Below are 27319 nucleotides of genomic sequence, written 5' to 3'. Positions count from 1 at the left end.
GCGCCACAAGCAATTATTAAGATGCTTAATAACACCTTGTATATTGGGGACAAACAGAGGGATCTGCTGTAGCTGACTAAGTGTTCGCAGAGAATCAATCATTTTTGACCGAGTGGACTACTGTACAGCTGACCTCAAAATCCGAAATAGCCGTTCAAGCCTAGGACCGGGGATATGGTGGATAGCAGTCAATCCTGGTAATAACTTTATTGGCGTCGTTGACTCACAAGCAGTACTCTTTAATTCGATGCAGTTCTATGTAAAGGCGAGCGTCGTTGAAAATTTTGTTTTCAATATCATTTTCACCGACGATTCATGTTTTCCCTTATATGAAAAACAATCCATGTGTTGCTCGAGTCTGAGCCCAAAAAAATCCTCACGAGACTTATGATAGAGGCGCTCAGAAGCCTCAGAAACTTAATGTTAGGACTATTAGACGTTTCTTTACTGTTGGAAATTTGACTGCTCAGAAATGTCTAGAATTTCTTGAACATTAAGCCGTTCCACCTGTTACTGAGCTTCCTAATGTTGAAATCAATAAAGTTTGGTACTAACAAGACGGTTGTCCCACCCACAATAGCCAAACAGTACAGGAAATTAAAAATTCCACAATCGTCTAATTACTGGATTTGGGTATATTTGGTGGGCCGCTAGCTCCCTTGACTTAACTCCAAATGACTTCTTCCTCTGGGGTTGTCTTACATAAAAAATCTTTCAAAATGATAAAGATCGAGGACTTGATTTAACATGAGCAAGACGACAAAGAGTCTTGATGCCTGTTAATGAATTACGCCGGATATGCTAAATAATGTTTGTAAGGAAGTTTATTATCGTCTGGGATGTTATCTAGCGCGAAGGGGTGGTCGGTTTGAGCACCTTTCGTCAACTTATTTTTTAGAAAGGATGAGATTTCTTGTAATCGCGGTTTTCAATTTCAGAAATGTAAATTTATTACCAAATGGGACGCATGCGCTTAAATCGCATCCTCTCAAAACGGCGTAGAACCACATCCCTCTTCGGATCAAGGCGTACTGCTTCCGAGTCAACTACGCTAGCCGATCGTTGACAATCGTTGACAATGGAAGGGGATAAGGTAGTCTGTTTCTCTCGCACTTATCAATCGCCTAATTACCTTTCGCTCACACTCACTAAAATTTTTATGTGCATAAGGAGCGAAAAACGTAGTGTATTTGTGAGCAAAATTCGAACTTAATTTCTATGGACCAATATCCATTTTATCCGGAAATGGTTATGAGCTATACTGGATTAGAGCAATCATGTGAGACGGTGGCACGTTCCAAGGCACTTTCCAGCATGAGCTACGGGAAAGACAGGCAAATCGATTGTGGCACAATATCAAATAATCACTTGATATTCTGCTACGTATTCGAAACACATATGGTTCAACCAGCCATTAGAGCAATACCATGAATCGTTAAAGTTCCCCTCTAAACTGCTGCCAGAAACTTTTTTTTTAGCTTGTTTTTTTTCTCGTTACCGTACATACATACATATACAATCGCCGCCCAGGCTTGAAACTGCAGTGTTTCAAAAAGATTTACAATGCAATTTTAGTACGTTTGGAATTAGAATTGTTGGTTTCGATGCTCGATTCTAATTAAGCAACAAAGCAAAGCTGTAAGTTTCAGAACAAAGTTAGACACATTTGTGAATTTCTATCTTAATTCAGATTTTAGTTTCCTGGCCATTACCACGGAAACAACATCATACAATATTCAAAATTTCCTTGTTGTTGAGTTCGCCGCTAAATTGTGCTCCATGCAAATGCATGATTTGAAACTGTTTAAAATGGATGCCACTTCATTTTACTATGAAATTAATCTTGGAGTGTAATTATGCCATGAACGTTTACTTACACTGTTGTGTTAATTCGGTCAGTACGTTTATGAAGCGTCAAATTGTTCTGACTGTTGCAGGAGAAACTGCGTCGAACATAAACTGTAAACACCCGAACCTTCATTTAAAGGCCATATCACGTTTCGGATCACTGATTTAATTTAAAATTCCAAGACCTAATGCAGTTGTAAGCCCGGAGACATCGTAGCTTCTGATTATTTATTAAAAGTTCGGATGCACGCATCGTCGTTATTTCGTGCTCTGACGCTGTTTTGAAAGAAGATCAAGCATTCGGCTGCTGGCTCGTGCTGAAAAATATTGCGACTCCCTTCTTGCCTGTCCTTTAAACTTTGCCTCATAAATAATACTTATTTTCCGTGGTAAACACAAAACAGCCAACTCAAATTTCAAACTGATATACTCACCTTCGACGAACATCCAGAAGAAGGTGGTGATATTGAAGTAATGCAGGAGGGTCACAACGAAAACGCACGTCACCGCCATATGTTCCCGGAAATTTAGCTGGAAATAAAAGCGTGAGTCGTTACATTTGAATGTAAATAAAAGTATATATTTTGCCTGAAAAGCAGAACGTTTGAATAATATTTTGAAAAGAGATAAGGGCTATTAGAGCTTAAAAGCTTCCAGAATTGGTTTTACATTGCGAAGTTTATCGCAAATATTATGCAGCATCTTTTCAATTAAAACTTTGTCGATTACTGAGAAACCGCGACTAAATTAAATGCCTTGTCGGTATTTACCTGTATAACTCGCAAAAAGCCGAAATATATTGTTTAGAACTCCGTCCCTTCATTGGTGTAATTGTTCTGTTTAAAAGTTTTGTATTTCACGTCTGTAATGTTGAGACTCATCTCAAGTGAAACGTTTATTCTCTGAAGAGTGTTTTAACTTTGGTAATGCTTTTTAATTGAAATCATTCCATCATTATTGTTATATTCTGCAAATTTTCATCAAATGGAAATAAGCAAGTTTCTTATTATGGCGATGAGATTTTTGAAACTCTCGGCTACCCAAATACAGAATGTTTCAGATTCAAATTTTACTTCACAACTCCTCGCAATTTCTGCTCGCTGAAATTTGGTGAAAGAACTATTCTTTAGAATCGACGCAACTATGACTCGCGCCTTGCTAACAACACCTGCAAGGTAGTACTTTCATGGGTCAGATTCCACATCGACCATTTTGCCGCACTAAGAGTCTCCTTTCCAAACATTAAAATCCGTGTTCAATTTATAGAAATTTTTTAATCGATAGTTATGAATATTCCGGACAAAATCCTACTGCTAGGAACGGTTCCATTTTGACAATATGTAATAAATTCCTGATCATGTAGATCCGAAATAGTGCTATCCGTTTCAAACTTGAACTTAGTATCTCAAAAATCGATAAAGCTGAAAAATAAAATCTTAACCTATAACATACTGTATTTTAATGACGAGGGTGTTACGGAATACAACTTAGATTAAATTTATCATGAGTCAGTGCCTATCGAGAGTGCTTCATATCTATTACAGTTTCGCTAACAGACTCAACTTTCTAGGGAAGTCATTTATCTGTGGCAAGTCCGATGGACGGATTGGTCTATAGCGCAAATCCGCCCATCAAATACTTAATAGTTTTTAGTTGAAGTTTAGCAGGTCTTTTGTCTTGCTCTCAAGCTGCTTTCGAGGCATTGAAGTGGACCAGATCTGGGCAATTAGCATGCGATTTGTCGATAATCGCCAGTATTGAAATTATCATCCTACAATTTAATATTCTGTTTTACCTCAGATGCCGTGGTGATCAACGGCGTTGTAGTTCAATATGTCCAATAGACTAAGAACTTCAGTGCAAAAATTGTTGACTTACTCAAGTTTGCCTCTCATTTTGAAAATTCAAGCCTTTCAATATCAAGATAAATATTTACAAGTCATCTCAGAAAAAACTCACCTCAATAAGAACTACAATCCACATGCAATAAGTCAGCAGATATGACCACAGCAAGTTCATATGGATTTTGTTGCGTAAGCATCTCAGTTCCCTGAAAATTATGTATAAAGTTAACTAAAATGACAATATATCAACTATTGCATATAAAGAGTGCAAGCTGGACAACGTTAATGTATTTAGAGTACCATCCAGGCTTCTTGCAGGCTGGTAGGAAAACTCCTCAACTGCCCTTAATCACAATAAACCTTAAAATTCCTGTTACCCGGTAAACAGAAACAACGAGTGCAAACCCATTACGTACCTATCATACGCAAATAAAACTCAACAAGTTTCCACATTAAAATGGAAATAGTTAGGACAATTGTACAGGAAAAAGCGTTTTAACGCCATTGTAAAGCTCAATATTAGCACATTCAACAATGAACACAAATGCCTAGTCATATGTGTATATGTAGAAGGTAATTGTTTAAAATTTACCATCAGATTACCAAATTCGTTTACATTTAGATAGCGCGAAATTGTCGATTCTTTCTAAATGTAGATTGATTCCAGAAATAAGCTGAAAAGTTATTTCAACCATACTCACGGTTTGAAATACATTTGTTTTCATATTTATCTGGTATTTTCCCGACTAATAATTTATGGTCTCCATGATAAAAGCCGACTGGGCGCCGGCGAGCTTTCGCTATTTGTGGTCACAGTAACGGGGTGTACTTGGAATAAATGGAAAAACTGCGCCGGTTTTAATTTTGTCCTAGTTTTCCAAGGAATACGAGGAGTAGATGGAATTTTTCTCAGAGTAATTGTTTCAGGTGGGGCAGATATGAATGCAATACAACAATTACTTAAGTATTCGTATATCCAATTTACTTTTTTCTATTACAATCTCATCACTGCCCCTTGCGCCTCCGAAAAAACATCAGTTATTAGTGCGAAGTGACAAGAGTTTTTCTCTGTCCGAAGAGTGACGAAAGGTCGAAAAAGTTTCAATTATTCTTTAAGCTGAAACGGCAACTCAGGGCCTTAAAAAAACTTTGTAAACAGTAAAAGCGAAAAAATGATATTCGCAGATAGGCAATTTGTGAGGAAACATATTGTCAGTTTTCTTTTTTTTGTGAGGAACATCAAGATATCCCAATTGCCACATATCATCAGCACACTCGTTTCAAGTCAGTTCATGAAGACAATAAATGTTATCAAGAGTTTAGAAGTTTTACGTACCGTCCTCCCAGACCGATCACCCAAGGACCGCACCCTCTGGTATTTAGCAGCAGTGTTAATGTACTTTATAACAATTTGCCAATAGCTAAGTATTTTACAATGAAATTTTGGGCCCTTGTTAGAATTCGTCTGCATAAAGCAAATCTTCATAATCAAAGACCATTGAGATGTGCGCCTCTTTTCAAAGGCAATCGCGCTGCAAGATTAAAGTGGTGTCAAGAATATCGAAATTAGATTTGGATTTCACGTAGATTCCCATCGAATAAGAGTGTGAAGACGGTCCGGAAGTGTTGACATTTACGACAAGTCCAGGAAGTCGATTCACATAGAGATGGTACAATAATGGTACAGGCCGGAATAATGATTGACGGCAGGACCGACCTCGCTTTTCCAAATCGATTCCTAACAGCTCGACAGTCCATCGATACCTTTTTTGACCCCTACAGTCCGTCGATTTGTTGGCGCGGGTGGTCAAAACTTTTGCCTCGTACATGACAATGCTCGTCCACATATTCTCTGTATTGTGACAGACCGGATGACCAACGAATGAATCGTCGCGTTGCTATGGCCGGCACAATCGCCAGATCTGAATCTGATTGTATATGTTTGGGACATGCTTTAGAGAAGTCGTTCGCCACATATGGCCAACATTCCCGGTGCTTTTCGATTCCCGAAGCTATTGACAGAAAAACGAGGAAGGATACTACAACCAGACATCTACAACTTATGAATATATCAATATAATTTAGAAAGATGCAACTTTTCGGGTGTGCGTATTTTGAACTGAAACTGATATCAAAAACAACTTTATGCAGATGATTTCAAGATAAAAACAGCAAAAATCTGTCGTCTGTAGAGAGACGTTTAGCACAACAATCACATCGCAGCAATTAGTAGATGAAAATTTGATTTCTTTCATACTTACTTGAAATAGGTGAATATAAAAATAGCGATCGCTAAAGTGACTGAACTAATTATGTATCCTATTAGATAGATGTTGGTCAGGGTCTCGAAAGTAGACGGAAATGGGTAGATTTCTTTGCAGTCATCATAAACTGATTTCGACCAGGTACCATTCAGCGAGCAATTCCTCGTGGCGTTTTCTGAAAGAAAACACATTAATGCACCCTCGAACAAAAATGCAATTTGCCTTTGAAGCACTTTAACACTCCAAAACATAATTATACTCGTATGTGTTTTATCTATAGGAGCTTATCCAGGATTACGAGAGCCTTTGAAAGATTCCGGTTTTCGTACTATTGACTTTAATCGAAATTCCATTACTCGTTGATTACTGGTGAGACTGGAGCTCGGTGAGTTCAAAATTTTGGAGCTTTTAAAAGAGTATTTTGCTCTTGGTTTGCGTATTCACCTGTTGTATGTCCATATTTCCATCTACTATGCGCAACTTGTGGGGAAAATATGTATTGAATAAAAGATGCGACGAATAAGATGGCAAAACGACTTTCTAGCCCCAGGCATGATGACATGTGTATTTAAATTTACCTGGAACGGCATTCATTGCCAAATTTCAATAATGGATGGCATAATCTCAAAAATGAAATTCAATTTTCAGCATATTAAAGTGATTCAGAAGTTCTGTTGCATGTATTTATGAATAATGCGACGACATGGAAAAATGTTGGTGCAGTGACAGTAGTTTATACTTTCGGTATTGCGTCGCTTAATTTTTTAATTTAATTCCTCAACTAGTCCGGACCTCATGGAAAGGCAAGAGGAGGTAAATGTCTAGAGGCTCACAACAAGAAGGGCGGGGGACTTTTCGGGTCAGTGGTTTTTTTCGGAGTCATAAAAATTTCGTCCAGTCTTGCAAAGGCCGGTCCTGCCTCCGTTTGACTAGCTATTACCACAAAACTGTATTTTTTCCCTCATTGTGGTATGTTTTTCTAATATTACCAGGAGATGAAATTATCTTCTTATTAAAGAGAAAACCGTTTTCGGTCTGCATGACCGGATAACAGCATAAAACTTCCATGTATCCAGATTCCAGATATAGATATCTAATAGCGAAATGGGGAAATAGGCGATTCCATTTCGTGAAATGACAGCGGATTATCGGTTTTATGTCCGTGCGCATTTTCTACATTGTTGGGTCAAAACGGGGGCCAAATAAATACCGATGTCTTTCGTAAATAAATATGAAACCTCCGGGAACATATGTTGGTCTTACCTAACACCTTGTGCGTTAAAGCAGTTATTTTCGATTTAATTTTAATAGGTGAGAAAAACCAATCAACTTCCCGCAGGAACATCTCAGCTTGCACGCGATGAAATTGGACAGTTAAGGAATGGATGGAATAAATGAGATTTAAATGTTTTTCAATTACCAGTACCGCTTAAAATTAAATCCTGATATGATACAATTTGACATAGAATATACATCGATCCCTTCAGTCCCTACACGACCATGCGATTGTATTGGTAATGTGTGTGCGGACATGTTGCTACATTTTAATTGCTATGTTGTAATGTGATTCATTTATAACGTGAAACGTATGTGAAGCCAAAGTATTTTTTTAATTTGAACATTTTATTTCAGCGCTATGATCCAATTATATTACGAAGAAGGAATAAAATGGTATAGTTGGGTATTGGATGTGTAGAATATTTGTTATTTTCAGTAAGAACTGACTTCTTCCATTAATGAATTTTGGAGATTGGAATATATATATATATAAGTAGAAAGAAAAGGGAAAAATTTACTTTTTAGAGAATCTAATTCATTTAGTTAACTGCAAGTTAATCCAATTTAGCTCCGTTCTCAAAGCTTCTGTTGCTAGACTGAATTTAGTGTCCCTGCTTGACTAATCCTGTTTACAATTATTGTCTTAGAGCTAAAATAAGTAGTTATTTTGTTAATTAATACCGCAGGTCATTTCAAAATAACAAAAAATACACTTTAAATCCGATCTTGAATCCATTTTGAATTAAGCATAGGATTTTAACCACGGAACAAATTCTGGACAATCAAGATCATTTCGTCCCCTCCGGGTTTCTCCCTTCATTTTCTGGTTAATTTAGAAATGGAAGTCATGTTTTCTTTTAATTTTATATCCTCTTTACCTTTTCGTCCCTGACGGATCGCTCATTTCCACCGTACAGTCAGGCCACCCCCATATTTGCATAGTATTTATCAATGTATCAAAACGAATTATTATTCAGTATAACATATGAATAAAGAACATAAGGATATAATTTGTTGTTTGTTATCGTGAAACGGGCAAACAGAGGGTTAGTTTTAATTAATCTAGGAACTCACACTTGAGGCACGTGAAGAACATGGAAATGAAAATTTTATCAAGTCAGGGCCGTATCTTTGTTACCAGTGATCAATAATTGGATTTTTATATTTACAAGAAAGAATATGTACAGGGATATATGAATTTACGATAAATCCAAATGTTTCCTAACATCTTACACCAAAACTCAGTTATATCGAACTAATGCCTATTCAAAAGACCATCCTGAAAAATTAATTGAGCTGGTTTTAGGGTATTTTTCTGTTGGGTTGATCTCGACACCAGTAAATCTTCATGCATTGCGTCGTAGTTGATTTTGGGGCGATCTTGGATTTTGAACAACTACAGAAACACGTAGATCAAAATGACGAAAAAGACGTTCCATTTTCACAGTGGATTGAGAAGCATAAAAACGTCGATCTAGAAGAGTATACAAAAATGGATAATGATTTGCTAACGACCGAACTTTGACCAATTATATCGTAATATTGATAGACGAGTTCAAAATAAAACGACTGACTACTTTACGGCACAAAATAAATAGTGTTTTTTTGTAGTATTAATATTATATACTACATTGGTATTAAATAGGCACAAATAAAAGAAGAGTGTTCTTTTTGCTTTTTTTTCTTTTTACCTGATGTAGTAATCTTACTTATATACAGTGGTACTAAAAAGTCTTCGTACGGTTAGTTATCACAGAAATTTATAGAATTTCAGAGGTGACATATACAATTTATTATCAAAATACGTAACAATTTAGAACAAGAAACTTTTCTTAGTCTATTAATCATGATAATCAAGAAATTAGTCAAATAAATTCCAATTTTAAGTAAATTTTTCCTAAAATTTTACATATTATTGCTCAAAAAAGATTTCATACGATTCAGAGACGCATTCGATAAACTTTTTTTGCTGTGAAGGAATGGCCATAAAAAAACAGAAATATTTATTATGTTAGCTTCGTAATAATAATAGAAAAAATTTAAACAGTACATCACGAGTTTGAAAAATCGTGAGATTGGTGCCGGTGTAAGGCACCTAATCGTTCAGTTGTATTGTTGTGAAGGCCATTCAATGGTTAAAGTAGCAAACATAGTGAGGAGAAGTAAGTCACCAGTGCCACACACAATCGAACGCTATAGGAAGCATGGCATAACAACAAAACCTAGAACTCTACGCCCGAAGACTGCGAAAGCGCAAGAGGAACGATATATTGAACGTTAGATTAATAAAGCCCCAAAAGTAACTATAACGCAAATCAATAAAAATAAAAAAAAAGACTTCAACCTAAATTGCAATGCCAAAACGAATAAATAAAAACAGTTTAAATATGCTAAAAAGCATTTAAATAAAAATCAGGATTCTGGAACAACATCATTTTCAGCGATGAAGGTTAGTATAATATTCATGAGTCGGACGACCAAGAAGAAGTGTGAAGAAAACACAATACTGATCTAAAAATTAAAAAATTTTCTGCAACTATCAAACATGAAGACGAAAGAGTTCTGGTTTGGGATTGCATGTCGGCAGCAGTGGTGGGAAATTTGTGTTGTGTAGATGACATAATGGACAGCAAAGTGTATGTGAATATTTTAAAAACTAATCTTAAAGTTAGTGCGGAAAAGTTGGGCTTCGGTAGATCTTGTACTTTTATGCAACACTATGATCCAAAACATTTCTCGCGTTTAGCAAAAGAATAGCTGTTATATAACGTTAAGAGTACTCTAAATTACCAACCCAATCGCCGGATCTAAATCCGATTGAGCATTTTTTCTAATCGATTGTGCATTGAAGCACTTAGAGCGGAAAATAAAATCACGTTCAATTAATAATAAAAAAGACGTAAAGAAAGCATTATTGGAAGAATGGAACAAGACACCGCTTAATGTAGTGATAAATTTAGTTAATTCTATGAATCCAGGATTACATGTAGTGTAAAGGAAAGCCGAGAAAATATTAAACATTTATTGTTCGAATAACTTAGCTAAATTTAGTTGTGTGAAATCGTACGGAGAATTTTTTGAGCAACAATTTGAATATTTTAAAGAAAAGTCCGTCTAAATTGGAACTTCTTTTGCTAGTTTCTGGATTATCATTGTCAATGGGTCAAGAAATATTTCTTTTGTTGAATCCTTTCACGTTTTCCTAATGAAGTGTTTTTCTTGCCTCTAAATCTATACGTATTCCAATGATAAGTAACCGTACGGAAACCTTTTGTATCACGATACATACAAATTTCAAAGAGAAATAGTTTTTAACGCATAAGAATTTTTAAGGCGGACATAATAGTATGTATATGTATGTACATATCTACTAGAACCGGATACAACAAACTCCCGACTATAGTAAATAAAATCTCTGATACCTTTGTGTTCTTTATAACCGAGTTCATATGTATTTTCACATCTTTCACTCTTTTTTTAGAATTTGCAAAAATATCTATCGACGTAAAATAAGAATGTAAGGAAAAAATAATCAACTGACTCAGTTATCGACTATCTGAAGGAAATTGTAACATTTGATCAAATTTCTTGAAATCACAATTCACAATATTTCCGAAACAGTCGGGAGTTTGTGAGTCTGAGGGGCAAAGAGTAGAGACCTGCATCACGGTAGGAGGAAACTTTCAACTGCTTTTATGCTTTATTTTATTTAGATTTATTTTAATTTTAATTTAAACAGTAAAATGAAATTAGACTGAAAGCCAAATTAAGCTGAAAGGATTTCTTAATATTTAAATATCCACGTTCCTTCCACAACTACCGCGAAGGTCAGTTCAAGGTGAATACGGATAAACGGAAAACATACGGCGCTTCCAAATATTATGTCACATCAACATTCCAGACATTCCACTGCGAAGTCTTTAACGCCCGCTAAAGGGGATAACCTATTTAATAAAGAGATAGCTCTGAAGAAAGTGGGTGAATGTGTCATCATAAGAAAGACAAAGTTTCAAAACGTCTAGACGAATGCTAGATAAGGATGGAGAATGTCTAACGCTCAGAGAGAGACAGAATAATGATATTGGGGTTCTTCTGCCAGATGTCTCTCTCGTCCGTCCCGCTATAACCTCAAAATAGTTGGTTCGATTTGAATTTAGTTAGAAGATTGTTAATGTTACGTTATTTACAACTTAAATGTATGAAGTCTAACTCAGGTATTTACTTTTTACCGTGTACTATATTGGAATCAATATTTCTAAAACTCATAATAAATAACGCAGGTTAATCTTAAAAACAAACTAAACCGCTTTCAGGAAGTGGATGATCGCCCCATTCGATGCTGTGGAAGACGTTACAAAACCTAAGAAGCAGTGATAACTGGACCTGTTATTGCATTTTCGATTAGCGTTGCGAGCGAGGTGTGAAAAATGCTATTCTTGAAGCACAGAAAATCCTTATTCAATGAGAGAACATTACTATCAACGTGAATCTTCAGTTAAAAGTCTGGTGTAAGTTGAATTTGCGACAGAACTGAGTGGGGAACCGAAAAAAACAAGTAAGAAGGCTTTTGCAAAATGAAGTACCTCCAGTTTTGGAGGAACGCTCTCTGGCTTTAAGATAATGTATTCAGATTATGCAAACAGGTTCTGCTTAGTACCATATACACTCTAATTCTGTTCTAATCAACTTAGATTATAACAATCGATCGCCTTTAATGAACTAAATGCCACGAATGTACTAAGTATCTGTTTAATACCGTGTTATTCTTGTTCGGATATAACGAACACATTTATAACGAACCATCAATTTCAACTAATGCTTTTCGAGGAAGAATTTGCCCATTAAAAAGACCATCCTGAAGAATTTATTAGGCTAATTTAGGCTTTTTTTTCGGGTTGACCTTGACGCCGGGGAATCCGCATGTATTGAATCGTAGTTGATGCATGTTTTGCACAATTTTAGACTGCATTACCTGCATTTTATTAGTGTTCAATGTTAAGATTTGGGCAAGCTACAAATCTATCACTGCTTATTTGGTTTTGTATAAAAGTAATGTGCATATGTCTAGGTTTAGTCTACACCCCTAATCAATAACTTTTATTGAAGGAATTCATCGAATTAGCTCAAGTTCACACTATTTTCCTGATTCGAGGCAAATCTGCAAAATCTGACGGTTTAAAAGCACCTAACGAGCAGATTTGCAGTTTTGGTTTATTTAAAGCTTATTTTGGCAATCGGAGTAGACTTTAATTAAATTTCCTGGTGATGTCACTTGTACAGATCCAAATTATCATTGTCGGTCACTTTAGGTCATATTACGACATTATTCAAGCGGATGTAATTAGCATCAGTCAAGGCGCACAGACTGTACTATAATAATGGACATATTAACTAGAATCCGATATAACGAATACCCGACTATAGCGAACCAAGTCTCTGGTCTGCTAGTGTTTGTTTTAACCGAGTTCGATCCCATTTAAAGATCTTATTTAAAAAATGTTCCTCATATTTGTTCGACCTCTATATTGTCAAAACTTTTTTTTAAATGAAGACATGGTACCTGTTACATCTTTGATATACGTGTGAAGCCTGTACCCATGAATAAAGATGAATGAATATAAATGGGAAATGACTTGCAAAACGCGACTGATACTGAGTATTGTACTTCTAGCTCACGTAGACATGAGTCAAAGGTTTTTGTAGACAGTGCCGAAATCTCAAAACAGTACAACAAACCCTTGTTTACTAAAAACGAACCGTGATAAGGTTTAGTGTAATTGCCGATTCATATGTAGTATATCATGCTATGGTTTACATGTAAATTGTCGTGGTTCATATATATACACAATGAACCATCTAACAAAAACTTGATCTCCTCTTAATCTTGAACAATAGTTCTTAAAGGGGACGAATTTTTATATTAAATGTAACACCCAAACTTCACCATTACGCGCGTTACAACAAACATCTCAAAATTTGAAATGGCACGAGGGGTCATGTGATCCTCAAATTAAAGGTATTGGAAAACTGCAGGTAATAGAATAGTGCGATTCAAAATCCATCGATTAGTTTTTGTTAGAAACAGCTATAAATTTAGGAAGAAATGCGATTGAAACTCAGTTAACTAGTACATGAACAATGAAAAAATTGGTTTGTTGATAGAAAATTGGTTTCTTTTCGATTTTGTGCTCACAAACAATCTTTGGACAACAAATAATTAAATAGAAACAACAAAAGACTATTTGTGAATTCAAAATCTAAAACAAATGAATTTCCTAACAACAAACACATTTTTTCATTGCTTATCTACTATTTAAATGAGTTTGTGTTGCATTTGTCGCAAAATGTTTTTCCCAAAAACTAATCAATATATTTTGAATCACATTACGCTATTGCATGCAGTTTCCCCATATGTTTAATTTGAGGTGTCACATGACCCTTGTATCATTGAGATTTTTGAAAGGGTTGTGGTAACATAAGGGTAAAGTTTAGTAGCTCAATCTTATATAAAAATTTGCTCCTCAAAAATTTTAAGGGTATTTTGGGAATTTCAAGATCAAGAGGGATCAAGTTTTCGTTAGACGACCTTATATATGTTTTAATTCCGAGCGGTTGAGACATGGGTCTGTGTCATTTCCATCAGTGAAAAATAATGGGAAAAAGGGCTTCAAAAAAAGTAGCTACCCGTTCTTGGAACCTAATACCGATCAGTTTGTTTGTGATATATGGAAAAAAGGTATTCAAAATTTCTAGTAAAATTATCGAATATATTTCGTTGGTCTGTATGAATAGTTTTATCATTAGACAAATAACAAATAGGTGTGCAGAAGCTACTCCAGCCTATCTAGTTAGACACGCAAACCGAGGCATCGCATGTCTATACCGAAACGTGCGCTAATTTAATTGCGTGCTTAGAGATACAGGGGTTAACTCTGTCTTCATCAATTATTATAATAAATAACTCGCTTCTTCCTCCGATGTATGTAATACAGAAAGCAGATTAATTAAAATAATTAATAAAAATAAAGAGATAAATACATTTTTGACATGTTCACTATCTCATGTCAGATGTGTATATATCGATATATGTGTAGGTTTAGTTTCTTCGAAAAATAGTTTTAATTTAAAAATTTTCACGTTTTAAATTCAATTGTTATAAAAGAGGTAAAAATTGAAAACTGAAAATTTATAAACAGATATGCTGCGGTTGTGCTATTGATTATATCAACCGTGTTATTACGTTACTGTATTAATATTGACCCGCTCCAAAGTTAAAATCAAACAAATATTTCAACAAAAATTTAATTAAATGCGGTTCACAATACTGCAAGGCGCAATTTCCCATACTCGAGTACCTCTGTTCATTCCTTCCACTGTGATTGTGTGGTGTTTAAATGAGAAACGAAATATACATGATGACGCATTCAAGTCTCATCTTGTATAACACGATTATCGTTGACAGCATCATTTTGATATTCTGTATATGCATATATACGTATGTATGTCTACATACAGTTATGATCAAAAAACTAGGAGGGTCATTTAAAATTTCATTAATATGTAATAGCTTTTATAATATTTATTAAAAAAATATACAACTTCTCTCGAAAAATTTTTGTTATCATCTACATTGTTGATTCCAATATTAGGCTATACTTTACTGCAACACACAAAAAATTCAAGAATTTTATCGAAAATACGAGTGGTCAAAAAAATAATAGCGTTTCGGAATATTGGGATATTTGATGTAAATCATCAGAAATACAGGTATATTCGTCAATTAATGTTCTCGTGTATGAATTATGTTTATGTATAAAATTGTTATATAAAATAGGCCGTGATAAACATTGCAGTAATGAAGAGCGTTGGATAATTTTGTAATTACGCGAACAAGAAAAAATTTATAAATTTATTTGTGAAACTCTTAATAGATTTTCTTCCCTTGTGGCAAAAGTCTTAAAAGAGAAAGTTATGCAGCAAAAACTACATTCTCGAGGCCGGAAACGTAAAACTTTAAGTAGGGAAGATGCTCGTTTAACACGTGAAGTGCCAAAAGATCTTTTTCTAACGTCTACAGCTGCCAATCAAAATTTCGACCTACCAATTGGTGCTAGAACTATTCGAAGACGAATGCAATAGTTCGGTTATAACGGTATAATTGCGAGAAAAGTGTCCTATTTGAATAAAGCACATCTTAAATGTTGTATTTAATTTGCAAGAAGTAATTTAAATCTCATGCTTTGGAAAAACATTCTTTTTTCCGACGAAACTAAAATCAATTTGTTCGGAAATGATGCGAGAGTAACTGTGAGACGTCGAATAAATGAGCAACTAAATCCAACAAATACAATATGTACTATTAAACATGGTGGAATCAACATTAAAGTTTGGAGCTTGTTCCCGTATGAGGAAGTTGGTCCAATTTATTTAATTTGAAAAAAACATGACAAAAGAAATTTATTTGGACATTTTGCAAAACGTTATGTTGCCTTATGCGGAAGAAAAGTTGCCAGTGAAATGGGTCCACCAACATGACAACGACCCTAAACATACCGCCAAAGTTGTTACAGTGTGGTTGAATTCTCAAAATATTGATATTTTACCTTCGTCGTCCCAGTCCCTGGACATAAATCCAATAAAAAATTTGTGGGAAATTCTTAAAATTTGTGAAACTTAAAAAAAAAACAAACAACGTCCAAGTTTTATGGAAAAATGTGTAAGAAATCTGATATTCAATTCCAATAGAAGTCTGCCGCAACTTGATACAGTCCATGCCCAAACACACATCTGACCAAATATTGATTATCATGTTGTGATTACGTCATATTTGATTAGTTTGTTTTTGTTTTATTTTTTTTCTACGATTTTGGGAGCTATTTCTAAACGCTATTATTTTTTTGACCACTGGAATTTGCGATAAAATTCTTGGATTTCTTGTATCTTGTAATATGTTGTAGTCCGTTATTACAAATAAGACGATAGACGTTGAAAAAAATATTTTGATAAAAGTTATATATTTTTCGATGAATATAACTATAGTTACTATTTATAAATGAATTTTTAAATGACACTCTTATTTTTTTGCCCATAATTGTAGATATGTACGTACTAAGACACAGGTAAAGCATATACAATACAAAAACCCTAGTTTTAATGACAACTGAGCTATAGATGAAAGAAGGTGAAATGCGCCACCCTGTATGTAGTCAGTCACAAAAATATTCGTACACCATCTAAAATGTTAGTGCAAGAAACATTTTAGGTTGTAAATTAAATTGTTAAATATAAATTCAAATTTCAGATTTAATACTAAAATGCCATTTCTGGCAAGTCTCAAAAATATTTATACAACCACTGCTGGTCTGATTTCATTCCAAAAAAAAAAAATGAAAAAAATTGTTGATATGATTGTGGATTTACGAACATTATGCTTTGATCAGATTTTTTATCAGTAATAAAAATGGGTCGAAAAGGGTAAGAGTGTTCCCGAGAAATTAGAAATTTAATATTATAGCGAAGTTAAAAAATTTTTACAGGCAAAGCAGTAAAATTATTAAGGTAAATCGTTTTGCTTTATAGCACAATATCAAAAATTACAAAAATACTCAAAGTATCTTCAAAAAACCAAGAAAAGCGTGAAAAAACCTTTTAAATCCATGAAATGACTACGCAATGTAGGATCACAAAACCAGGCCATATTCGTCATCTTCTTAAATTTATGACAATTAGAGTGATGATCCTCTGGACGTCTGGTGCCCAGATGCGACTCAAGCGGGGGTGAGAAACTCAGAGGCACAGATACCATGTAAGGGAATGGGAAAAAAGAAGAGGCTGACCCGGGCAGTATTGAATACGACGAATTGCGATAAGACAGGCTTCGGTCTGCTTGCTCTTTTCCTTTTATGTTTTCTATTTTTATTTAATAAATGCACACTTATAGCTTTTATTCTTGAACTGTGATTTCTTTAGTAGATATACCCACCATCCCATATCTACCCTAGTATTGGAATTTGATGTCCTATTGAATTTTGATACTACAGCAATATATAAAAAAAAATTAAAGAAAACCCGCAACAAAAATTGGACGCATGTTGTGTATCGTGATGGTCTAATTTTCGTAATTTTTAAAATAAAATTTGATAATTAAATACGTTCTTGTATAGAATATCGATCGGTTTTTAAAAACTTGGGACAGAACAAATGGCGCCAAATTTTATTTTACGCCCTTTTTGGGGCAGTCATGAATCACTCGATAGTTCCTAATTACGGCGATTGGATATGACATCATTATATATATCGGAATGAACTAAGATGTCGTGTGGAAACCACTATTCAAAACCTCAATAATAAATCAATAAAAACGCTTTCAATGTTAAAATACACAATTATGTCCTACATGAACACCTATAGGGGAAGGGGCCTACCCCTACATCCATGTCACATTGTATTAGGGATTTAGTCATTTATATCCATCCAATTTGTTCGAACGGCGAAACCTTTAACGATATAAAGTCAATAATATCCGACAGAAAACGGGATGATGAGCTATTTTTGTATTGCTGAATGAAGTTCAATGACATGTGATGCCTAAAGGGCATTTAGCGAATAATTTAGTTCCATTTAGAAATAGATATTAACCTAATATAGGGATGAAAACCATGGTAATTTCTCTGAAATTCTCATGTAATTTGTCTACAGTATGTGTCGAATAATATAATAAACAAGCTATTTGAGCTCTGAACTCGCACACATTTCAAGAACTCACGCTAAATTTGGTTGTTTCCCCAACAAAGCCTTCATGACCTAATTGGTGCTCAATGGGAGTCGCACTTATAGTTCTCAAAAGTACTGAATTTTGGGGGCTTATGAAAGCCAAGGAAATGCAATCAACAAGTCCCCCTTGATTACAGAAATCCAAATTATATTTAGCTCATCCAAGTTTCACTAATTTCCCACGAAACCTATTCAAATTTGTTGGAGCTTTCACCTCAATCAAATCAAGGAGCGTGGTTAAATTGGCTGGGACTATAGTTCAGAACTTTGGCTGGAGTGGTGTAAATAGGATTTTGTATGCTGCCCTTAAGTAAATTGTTTCGAGTTATCTCTCTTTTTGCGGAAGCTACAAATTATATCTAAAATCTAAAAAAAAATGTAAAAATGTTTAAGTAGCATATTTTGTTTTATAACTGACCCGCCATAAAAAATATTCTGTTGCTGACTACGGCTTTCGGTTTGCATTTACCGGGTGTCCACGCGAACCCTGGACACACGAGATGAACATTGGAAATCGGTGTTAATTTTTTTGCGCCTGCGCGGATTATCCAACTGAAAAACTTTTACATGGAGGTCGTACTACTCAAGACCGACCATCATTCCGTAATTTTTCCCTTTTTCTAATTAGAGCTGCGTTGGCAGAAAAGGCCTTCAAGTTTCAAAAACGTTGAATGCACCGTCTAACTGTCTGAGGCCAGGACTGGTCGGAGTTAAGACTTTGTGTTTGTTTAATTCTGACCTTAACTCCAACCAATTATGCTCTCGAACGGTTTCGCAGGGAATTCAAATTTTTGAAACTTGGAGCCCTTTTTTGCCGACACGCCTCTAATTAGAAAAAGGGAAAAATTGCGGAATTATGGTCGGTCTTGAGTGCTGCGACCTTCATGCAAAAGTTTTTGAATTGGATAATCCGTGCAGGCAGAAAAAAATAAAAATCTCCAATTTCCAGGTTTCGCCTGGACACCCGGCGCATGACGTATTACGCCATTCCTCCATCTGTTTTTGTTCATTATAATTTTATGGGACAAAGGAAGTGTTATTGAGTACGGTCTCCTCCATTTCATACCTCAAGACTGCAGCTTTCCGGTAATAATACTGATGTTCTGTCTTCGGAGTTTCCACTGATATTTACCTTCAAATAGAGATTTTGCACCGTAACACACTCTTCCAAGACCAAAAAGGAAATATAATAATTACATTCTCCCTTTTGCACTTTGACCAAATACGGCTCTCCTTCGGAAATTCTTTAGTGGGATCTTCATTATTTCTGGCATTTCCACACTGAAATTTTCCAGCAGTAATAATATCCCGTTCGAACAGATATGTTATGTGTAATATAAAAACCAGGGGAACGTGATTCCATTCGTGAAATGTCCGGTGTTTTCTACATGGTCCTTTCCCACTTTCATTTGATTTATCCTTTTGTTAGATTGTGTCACGCGTCAGTTATATTACAAGTGATACACTCTATAATAATGCTTTCGCCTTTTAGTTTTCGGGCAATTTACTATTAACGCAAAATGTAGATTGCATTTCTAAACAGGTGTTAAGGGTTTCCCAGGAAATAGATGATAAGTTTTGAATAATGCCAGAAACATACATACCACTAAAATGTTCTCTAAAATTGGTGTGTTAAATCACTTCAGTCGTTATGAGGTGCATTTATGAATGCCTGTATGAATGTGTATTTATGAGACTGAAAATTAAAGTGACTAACCGCGCAAAAAGGGGTGGGTAAAGGGGACTATTTTTTTTGATTTGGTCACCGTCCTTACCAGATTTAAGTAAATGTCACTTCTCTGTGAGTGCTCTAAAACAATTAGGATATTCGACGCCCGTGGAAACTGAGTAAGATTTATGGAACTGAATTAATAACAAATGCACCATTATATTAAATGACATTCACTTATCGACTAGAGTAGACTTTAATTTCATTAATTCAAAAGGTGCATTAATGTGTACTTTTTCCTTCTTTTTTTTCTTGCTCGTTTCTCGAAATTACCGTAAAAATAAAATACGCGCACATAAAATTGAATTTGCTATAAAGTTGGTAGACCTTAATTGTACATTAAATTAGAATTTTTAAAAATCATAGAATTTCAAGGGTGTTCAACTTTTAAGACATCCCTTCTTGAGCTGCCAGCCACCTTAAGTTTCTACCAATCACTGATGCCAAGAAGAGCAATATGTTTTCAAAATTTGGTGGTGGTGTGTTAAAGCATTGCTGAGATATGGAATATTTCGAATTTTTGCTACATTTTCCGAGGTCAATACCCCGGCAACTGTAAGCACAACAAATTTCACATGCAAAATCGATTTGCTTGGTGATCTTCTTCACGCACCTGTTCTATGTCTGTTGCGTTGCTTAGCACCCTGTAGAGTCGATCTGTAGGGAAGGCGAAGCCCTCAATCATCTCAGCCATAAAGTTCAAGAGCAAACAATTATTGCTTCCCGAGGGACTGTGACTGGTTGATTCCACTGGAGTGGAAATTACAAATCTGAACGCGCTTCATCATGGGAATTTGATAAAACTTGGTGACAGTAACTAAAATCTGATTAAGTCCCAAAGGGGCTGCTGATTTCCATTTAATTGAATAGTGTGTTTCCGCAAGAACGTTGACACGTTTTTCTCTTTTTGCCACGGGAAAACGTTAAATCCCCGGATTTTCCGTCATTTCTACAAACACTTTACTGTTCTGTAAAACTAATTAAAAAATATCAGCAATCTGCGGCAAATCGTAATTGCCAGTGGCGGCATTAAAAACTCATATTCAGTGTGCCGTTTTTAAATGGACTCTGTTCATTGAATCACTGATGCAACGTGATTTTGTGGCTAGCAGGGGATGAAAGTCTCTTGATTAAAATCTAGTATAATAATTGCATTAGAAGTCCTTAATAAATCCGACCTCTGCTGTATCTCAAGTTAATATAACTTCAATGCAAGTTAAGGGGCCAAACTGTTGTTGAGAGCGTAATTGCTCAACAGCGGTGAACTGTTTGGTATGTTGTGCTCGTCTTTGATCGTTGGCCAATTAGGGGAGATGCTCCGAATTTGCATAATACGAAAACATCAGACAATCGCGCAGATTTGTTGGAAAGTCATTAGTGTTTCTTAGCTTTAACGCAAATCATCGGTATGGTAAAAAATTCAGATTAGATTTCCATTATATAGGGTGTCCTTGGATTACCTAGGGAAACTTCAGGAGCTTGTCCTACACATCAAATGCTACCAAAAATGTGAGTTATACATATGTCTAAAAACTCCTTGCTGGCACAAACACAACTTACACGCTTGAAGAATGGCGTGACCGATCTCTTCTCTCCTCTCGCCCATTTAGACACAATCTGTACGTATTCATTGTTTAAGTTTTTGAAGTGTATCCACATTATCTTTGCACACAAGTGTTTTAACGTACCCCAAATGTAAAAGTCAAAAGGTATTAAATCGGGTCTTTTGACAGGCCAATGTCATGAATCAAATTAACTTATTCATCTGTCTTCGTAGCGATCCACTGGGTTATGTTTCTCCCGCTGTACGCCGAGTATCTGTCCATTTGGCAATACATATCTGCCTCCTTTCTAGTGGAATATCGTTCAACAGTTTGCTCAAATTCCCCACCACAATTGAGAAATGATGAATTAAAATTATTTGGCACGAATATAGGATAGAAATATTTAAAAAATAATAATAAAAAATAAAATTAAAAAATAAAATTAAAACGTTTTACGTTCATGTTTCCGAAAAGTTTGCAAAGGGCAATCAAGATGGACTCACAATGGTTGCTTAAAATAGAAAATTTAAGTGGTTTTCCAAAGGTACTATTGAAATTTTGGTAGCAGCAATGCAAAGGAAGATGTGGGGACATTTAGATTACAGAACAGGACAAGTTCTCAAAACTGAGAAATTGGGATTTCCTAAAAGTGGGCCGAGTTTTCCGAAATCTTCCGCTTTACATTTTTGGTAGCATTTGACGCGAAGAACCACCTCCTAAAGTTTTCGTAGTTACTTCAGGGACACCCTGTATATTGAAGCTAAGGTGACCCAATATGCCGGGGTCAGTGAGATTGTTGTTATTTTTATTTTTAGACTGTCAAAGGGTCTTAAACCAATAACGAATCCAAAGTGACCCAAGACTAAGTAGTTCCAAGTTAGCTAGGTTCACTAGTGGCAGATATATGAGCATTGATTACTAACAGTTCAATAAAAAGTAAATGCCGATATGGAAAAGGAAAAGTGGGCATGATAATGAGCATTCAACTATAGATCGAAAGCATCCCCTGAAATTTCCTCGTACCTGTTGCTGTTTGCCCGTAAAGTTGATTTTTGTGATTTATTGACCGGTTAGTTTGAGTCCTGAACATCAGCGACAGGTATCATGGAAAACATAGATTTCTAAATATAATCGAAATTTGGTTTCAGACGGTTTTAGTCGGGAACTGAAAAAATTATATTGTTATAATAATTTTATGAACGTGTTATCATCATATGGATGGTAAAGTAAAAGAAATAAAACTTTTGCTTATATGATCCCAGAACCTATAAGGGCCCTTTTCTCACTATTCTTGAACGACTGATCGTAAAACCTGAGACATCTTGCACACAAATTAAGTCAACTTATCGTATCTCGGCCGTTCGAGAGATCATTTTATTTTGAGTTAACTGTGCCATTTAAACATATGAGTAAATATCTCAGAACTTATGTGAGCTGTGCGAAAAATACAAAAAAAGCAAAACCCTGAAGGACGGGAAGTCGAGGCGGTATATTACCTGGAAATCTTAGACCTTACAACTTTCCCGGTATTTGACGATTGATTAATACCGATAGTTAATAAGTTTATCTAAATTGCATGAATTTAGTGCGACTGGCAGTGGATGTCGAATTATTGCGTTACTGTTAACGAACTGCACTCGCTTGTCTATTTTAAACCAATTTGCAGGCTTATTATTCGTCAATATTGAATGGGGCTTGAAGCAGTATTGCCAATTACCAATCGGCTAACGAAAATTGATTTTTGAAAGCTAATTTTATGCAAATTAAAACTGCATAAAGGTGTGCATTTCGAGATCACTAGTCTCCAAAGGTCAGACGATGATTGATTGTTGACGATCAATTGAGTGTCATTTCTCGGTTTGGATTGCCAGAGGTGAAAAAAGAACGCGGATAGTAATAGTTGTGGCTCCGAATTCCAAATTATTTAAAGATAAAAAACAACAAAAAATGTGAAGCGATAAGATTTTCTGAGATGCTTAATATTGGAAGCTCAGCAGATGATTAACATCATGTTTTAACTACGATTTCCAGGGGAGACGAAACGTGTGATCACCCAAATTTGCCGTTATTTCTGGATTAAGAAACCGAAAAAGAAGGAGGTTTTTTATTAAGATTATTACAAATGATTAAAGTCAAAAGTCCAGAACTTGTGTCATAACAAGTTTAAGTATGGATTTTTAGATGTTGCCATGGCGGAAAGCTCAGAAAGAGGCGAATAAGTTATTTCCAATTAAATTTTCTGGTACTCTTAAGCCAAAAATAACAGAAAAATTCAGGGAGAAAAAGAGAGCGTTTAAAAGAAATTCTAAGCGTTCTTAAACTCCCTAGAAACCACGTTTAGGCTCCGATTTATAGAAGTTTTAAAAAGCTACGAAAATGGAAAATATGCTTTTGTGATAAATTTATCAAGAAGTATTCGTAAGCTCGGAAAAATAAAATATTTTACACTGCATTTTCCGCCTTTCCTTAAATGGGAAATGAAGATAATGAGAAATAGTGTTTTAAGTTAATCCTAACATACTCTAAATGTTTAACTTGTGAATAGCTTCATCAATCCTAATGCTACCTGTAAATGGCAGCATGTCTTAAGTAAAATTTACTTTTAATTACAAACTTGTTTAGGTTGTGTTTCCTTAAGAGTTGTTTACATTCATGACAAAACTTAAGCGGGCACTGCACCGTTCCGTGTTAATAGATTTGCGACGAAGATTACATTTCGTTCCAAAAAAACTGTTTTTGTTTTGTTATGCAATATTTACTTGACGGAATTTAAACATCAGAATTAGGGCCCTGAAAATTTCACTTTCGAAATTGTTGTGGGCTCGAGTAAAAGTTTTTACACCCCGATTAGAAAAACTTCTCTATCATACACATACACTGATCGGTGAAAAACCGACTCCACCGAAATTTATAGCGAAACCACTTGCATAAATATTCATTTATTCAACTCAACAATGATAAATGGGTTGAAGACATGGGTTGAATACGAAATCGGCTTATAATTTGCAGCCATGCAGATATGAAAATTAAGTATAGCTTAACCTTCTGGGGATCACTTGGGTAAGTTCAAACCTTATTTGCGGTTCAAAGGGGAATTTCCAGGGTCCTCAAGTTAATCAAATACTTAGAGAGCTGCAGAGATGAATTTATAAAACTCTACGTTATGACAGTGCGTGATCTGTATAATACAGGGTGTCTAAAAAAAAGAGCGAAGCAAAAATTCTCTTATTTATGAAAAGATGATCATATATATGAACTCAAATTTTATTTTTCGGACTACTAAGTAACGTCAAATTTGTCTTTTTTAACTCAACTTCTGCTTCATGTGTCAACTTCAAAATTTCAAATAGAACTCTATATTTTTGTTTATATTTTTTGTTAGAAAATAATTTTTGAATTTAATGATGTGACAAGTTAATGTTGAATAATTTTTAACTGAAAAAATTAAAAAAATTAAACATGAGTTATGTAGCCATCTGTATGCTAAATTTGGACATTATGAGTTATGTATGTGTATAATACATTGTTAAATGCAGAAGAGAAATACTGTTTGTAATATTCTAGCCAATATATTAGCATGAAAAGAAATAATTTTTTTCCATTTTTTCAGTTTAAAATTGTTTTAACATTAACGTGACACACATTTAATGAAGACAAATTTTTTCAACCTAAAAATATTTAAAAAATGTGGAGTTCTATTTGAAATTGTGAAGTTGACACTTGAAGTAGATGCAGCTAAGAAAAAAAACTTTGACGTCACTTAGTAGTTGAAAAAATATATTTTTAAAAATACTTAGTTCATTGATACTCGTTAATAAATAATTGAGTTATTGCTTCATCCGTTTTTTTATAACTCCCTGTATTTTAAGTCTTTTCAGTTACACAAATATTTTTCATATAGATATTAACATAAAATGTTTGTTTCAAGTTCGTGTACAGATCCAATAAACGCCCACATCCGCGTTTGAGGTTGCGCCCTTTAGAACATTGAAAAGAAGGGAAGGAAATTAAGTAGCCAATGAAGGAAGAAAAGTGCATTTAGGGTGTTTACTTTAATATTTCTTTAAAGAAATAATTATCCATATAATTCAGCACATGCGTGTTAAAGCACTGAAGGAATCATTTATGTATATTAATTATTGATTAATAATGTCGGCCTTATTAACGCGCCCGGTTCGCTCATGCCTTAAATCATTTTGACTATTAATCGCGTTCATTAATAAACAGACACTTATTGATTATATGACTATAATCATTCAAAGTTCTGGAATTAACGCTCTAAGCTGATGTTTAATTGACAGAGATTAAATGATTAACGGCATTTTTATTAATTTGTTTTTAGTCTCGGTAAAAGAGTTCGTCGTAAAATTTCATGAGCTACGCTGATTTGGTATTTAATGGGTTTTTGATACCAATTGATGATAATATAACAAACATTCCCTACAACTACAGAGCAACGAATAGAAAGAGCAAACCTGTTGAAAATATCTTGTACCTTTTTTCTAGGCCAAAAACGGTAAAAATGTCGAGAGATCTCGATCAAGTCTATTATATTACAATATTCTGAGGACTCAAGATTTACCGTAAATATCAGATGCACTGCATTTTTCTTTTCACTATATTATACGGGGTCCTGAAATAGCGCATCAGGGTTGCCTAGTTTTAACAATGTTTTTTTTCTGAATTTAGAAACCAATTATCGTCGGCAACAGTTAGAGAAGATGTTAGAAGTCATGTCATTTTGACATTTTTAACGACTATCAAAATATTTATAAGCCAAAAAAGGGCAACTTTTGGGAGCTCAGAAGTTGCTGACTTTAGCCATAGGATAATGTTATCAAAAGTGGATTTTTTAATTCTGAATACGATATCGTCGAGAAAATCGGAGTATTCCATTTGGAATATGCAAGTTGTTAAGGTTTGAAGTCAGATATCTCTGGAGGCATATTTCAGCGTTTATGGAGGACTTTTTTTAAATTAAAGCACATCAAAAAGTAGCTTATTTGATCCTCTTTGAGCCCCAGAAGACCGATTCCTAAATTTACAGCAGTTAAAACACAGTACCGATTTTCGTGGAACCTTTATTCTGTAAAATTTTTTAAATGTGTCCAAATAACTCGGAAACGGTAAATTTTAAAGGTAAGATACCTTGTATAGACTAATCTTAAAATTTAACGATAAATCCGAAAATAACAAAACAAATTGGGAGGTTTTATTTAAAATAACGAAGTTATGAATCGTCACGATATTTAGGGTCATCCTGTACATTAAAAAATAATTTTTGAAAACGCGCCTTTACGTACTGTGTAATTTTGCAGAAGAGAAAAATTGTTAACTTTGTTGGTGTAGAAGCTAAGGAAGTCGGAGGCCCTCCAGCAAGGCCCTGTATAGCTTTGAAAACATTGGTCTAATGATAGGTTGGCCTATGAATCTAGCTCTAAAAGAAATAGTATTTTAATGTTCACAAGAGGTGAGAAACTGAAGTACGAATTATGAACTGAGTGAGGCTCCTGAGGATTCGGCAATAAAATGAATTCGTTTGTGAGAAGCTTATGGGACTTACAGGAAGATGAATGTTCGCATGAAAGGAAAACAGTGTTTCATGTTAGCTTGAGTTTAAGTGCACTTTATATTCGTGTTTCTTCAGCATCGAGGTCTTTTTTTTTGAAATTTTGAAAGCCCACAAAAAATTGCTTACGTGTGTCATCATAGCGAATCCCCAAAAACTCGGAAAAGCACTTCATCTTAGCGACAGCTTCGAAGAGCGTGGGTGGCCAGCACAATATGTTGTCGAACGAGGCGTTGCAAAAACCATCGGGATGAGTCTTCAAAAGCTTCAAAGTTTCATTATAGTGTAACATTTCGCAGCTTTCCTGTGTAATATTGGGCCTGTAAAAAATGCACTTGTTAATGGTACTTTTTGGGCTTCGATTTGATTGATAGGAGGTAAGCAATCCGCAATCCAGGAAAGTCATCAATTTTGTTGCAAACGTGGGCCAATACTTAAAGTTCTTCACATGAAATATGGCCTCAGGGTTA

General features: G+C 35.0%; 1 protein-coding gene across 10 annotated transcripts in view; it reads right to left on the bottom strand.

The window, feature by feature from the left end:
- The window catches only part of LOC136350996 (diuretic hormone receptor-like), a 128341-nt gene that overhangs the window by 24014 nt on the left and 77008 nt on the right, over positions 1-27319 (bottom strand). For all 10 annotated transcript variants that reach the window (XR_010734237.1, XR_010734236.1, XM_066303206.1 and 7 more), the window contains exons 3-6: positions 26979-27169; positions 5954-6131; positions 3808-3898; positions 2283-2379 (exon numbers count right to left, since the gene is read on the bottom strand). Coding sequence is in view for 8 of the 10 variants with exons in the window: in XM_066303206.1 (XP_066159303.1) it covers positions 2283-2379; positions 3808-3898; positions 5954-6131; positions 26979-27169 (557 nt within the window). In the remaining 2 variants the exon portion in view is untranslated. The remainder of the gene's footprint in view (positions 1-2282; positions 2380-3807; positions 3899-5953; positions 6132-26978; positions 27170-27319) is intronic.

The sequence above is a fragment of the Euwallacea fornicatus genome, chromosome 4 (genome assembly GCF_040115645.1).
Source record: "Euwallacea fornicatus isolate EFF26 chromosome 4, ASM4011564v1, whole genome shotgun sequence".
NCBI classification, from domain to species: Eukaryota; Metazoa; Arthropoda; class Insecta; order Coleoptera; family Curculionidae; genus Euwallacea; species Euwallacea fornicatus.
This window is presented reverse-complemented; position numbering and strand designations above follow the sequence as displayed.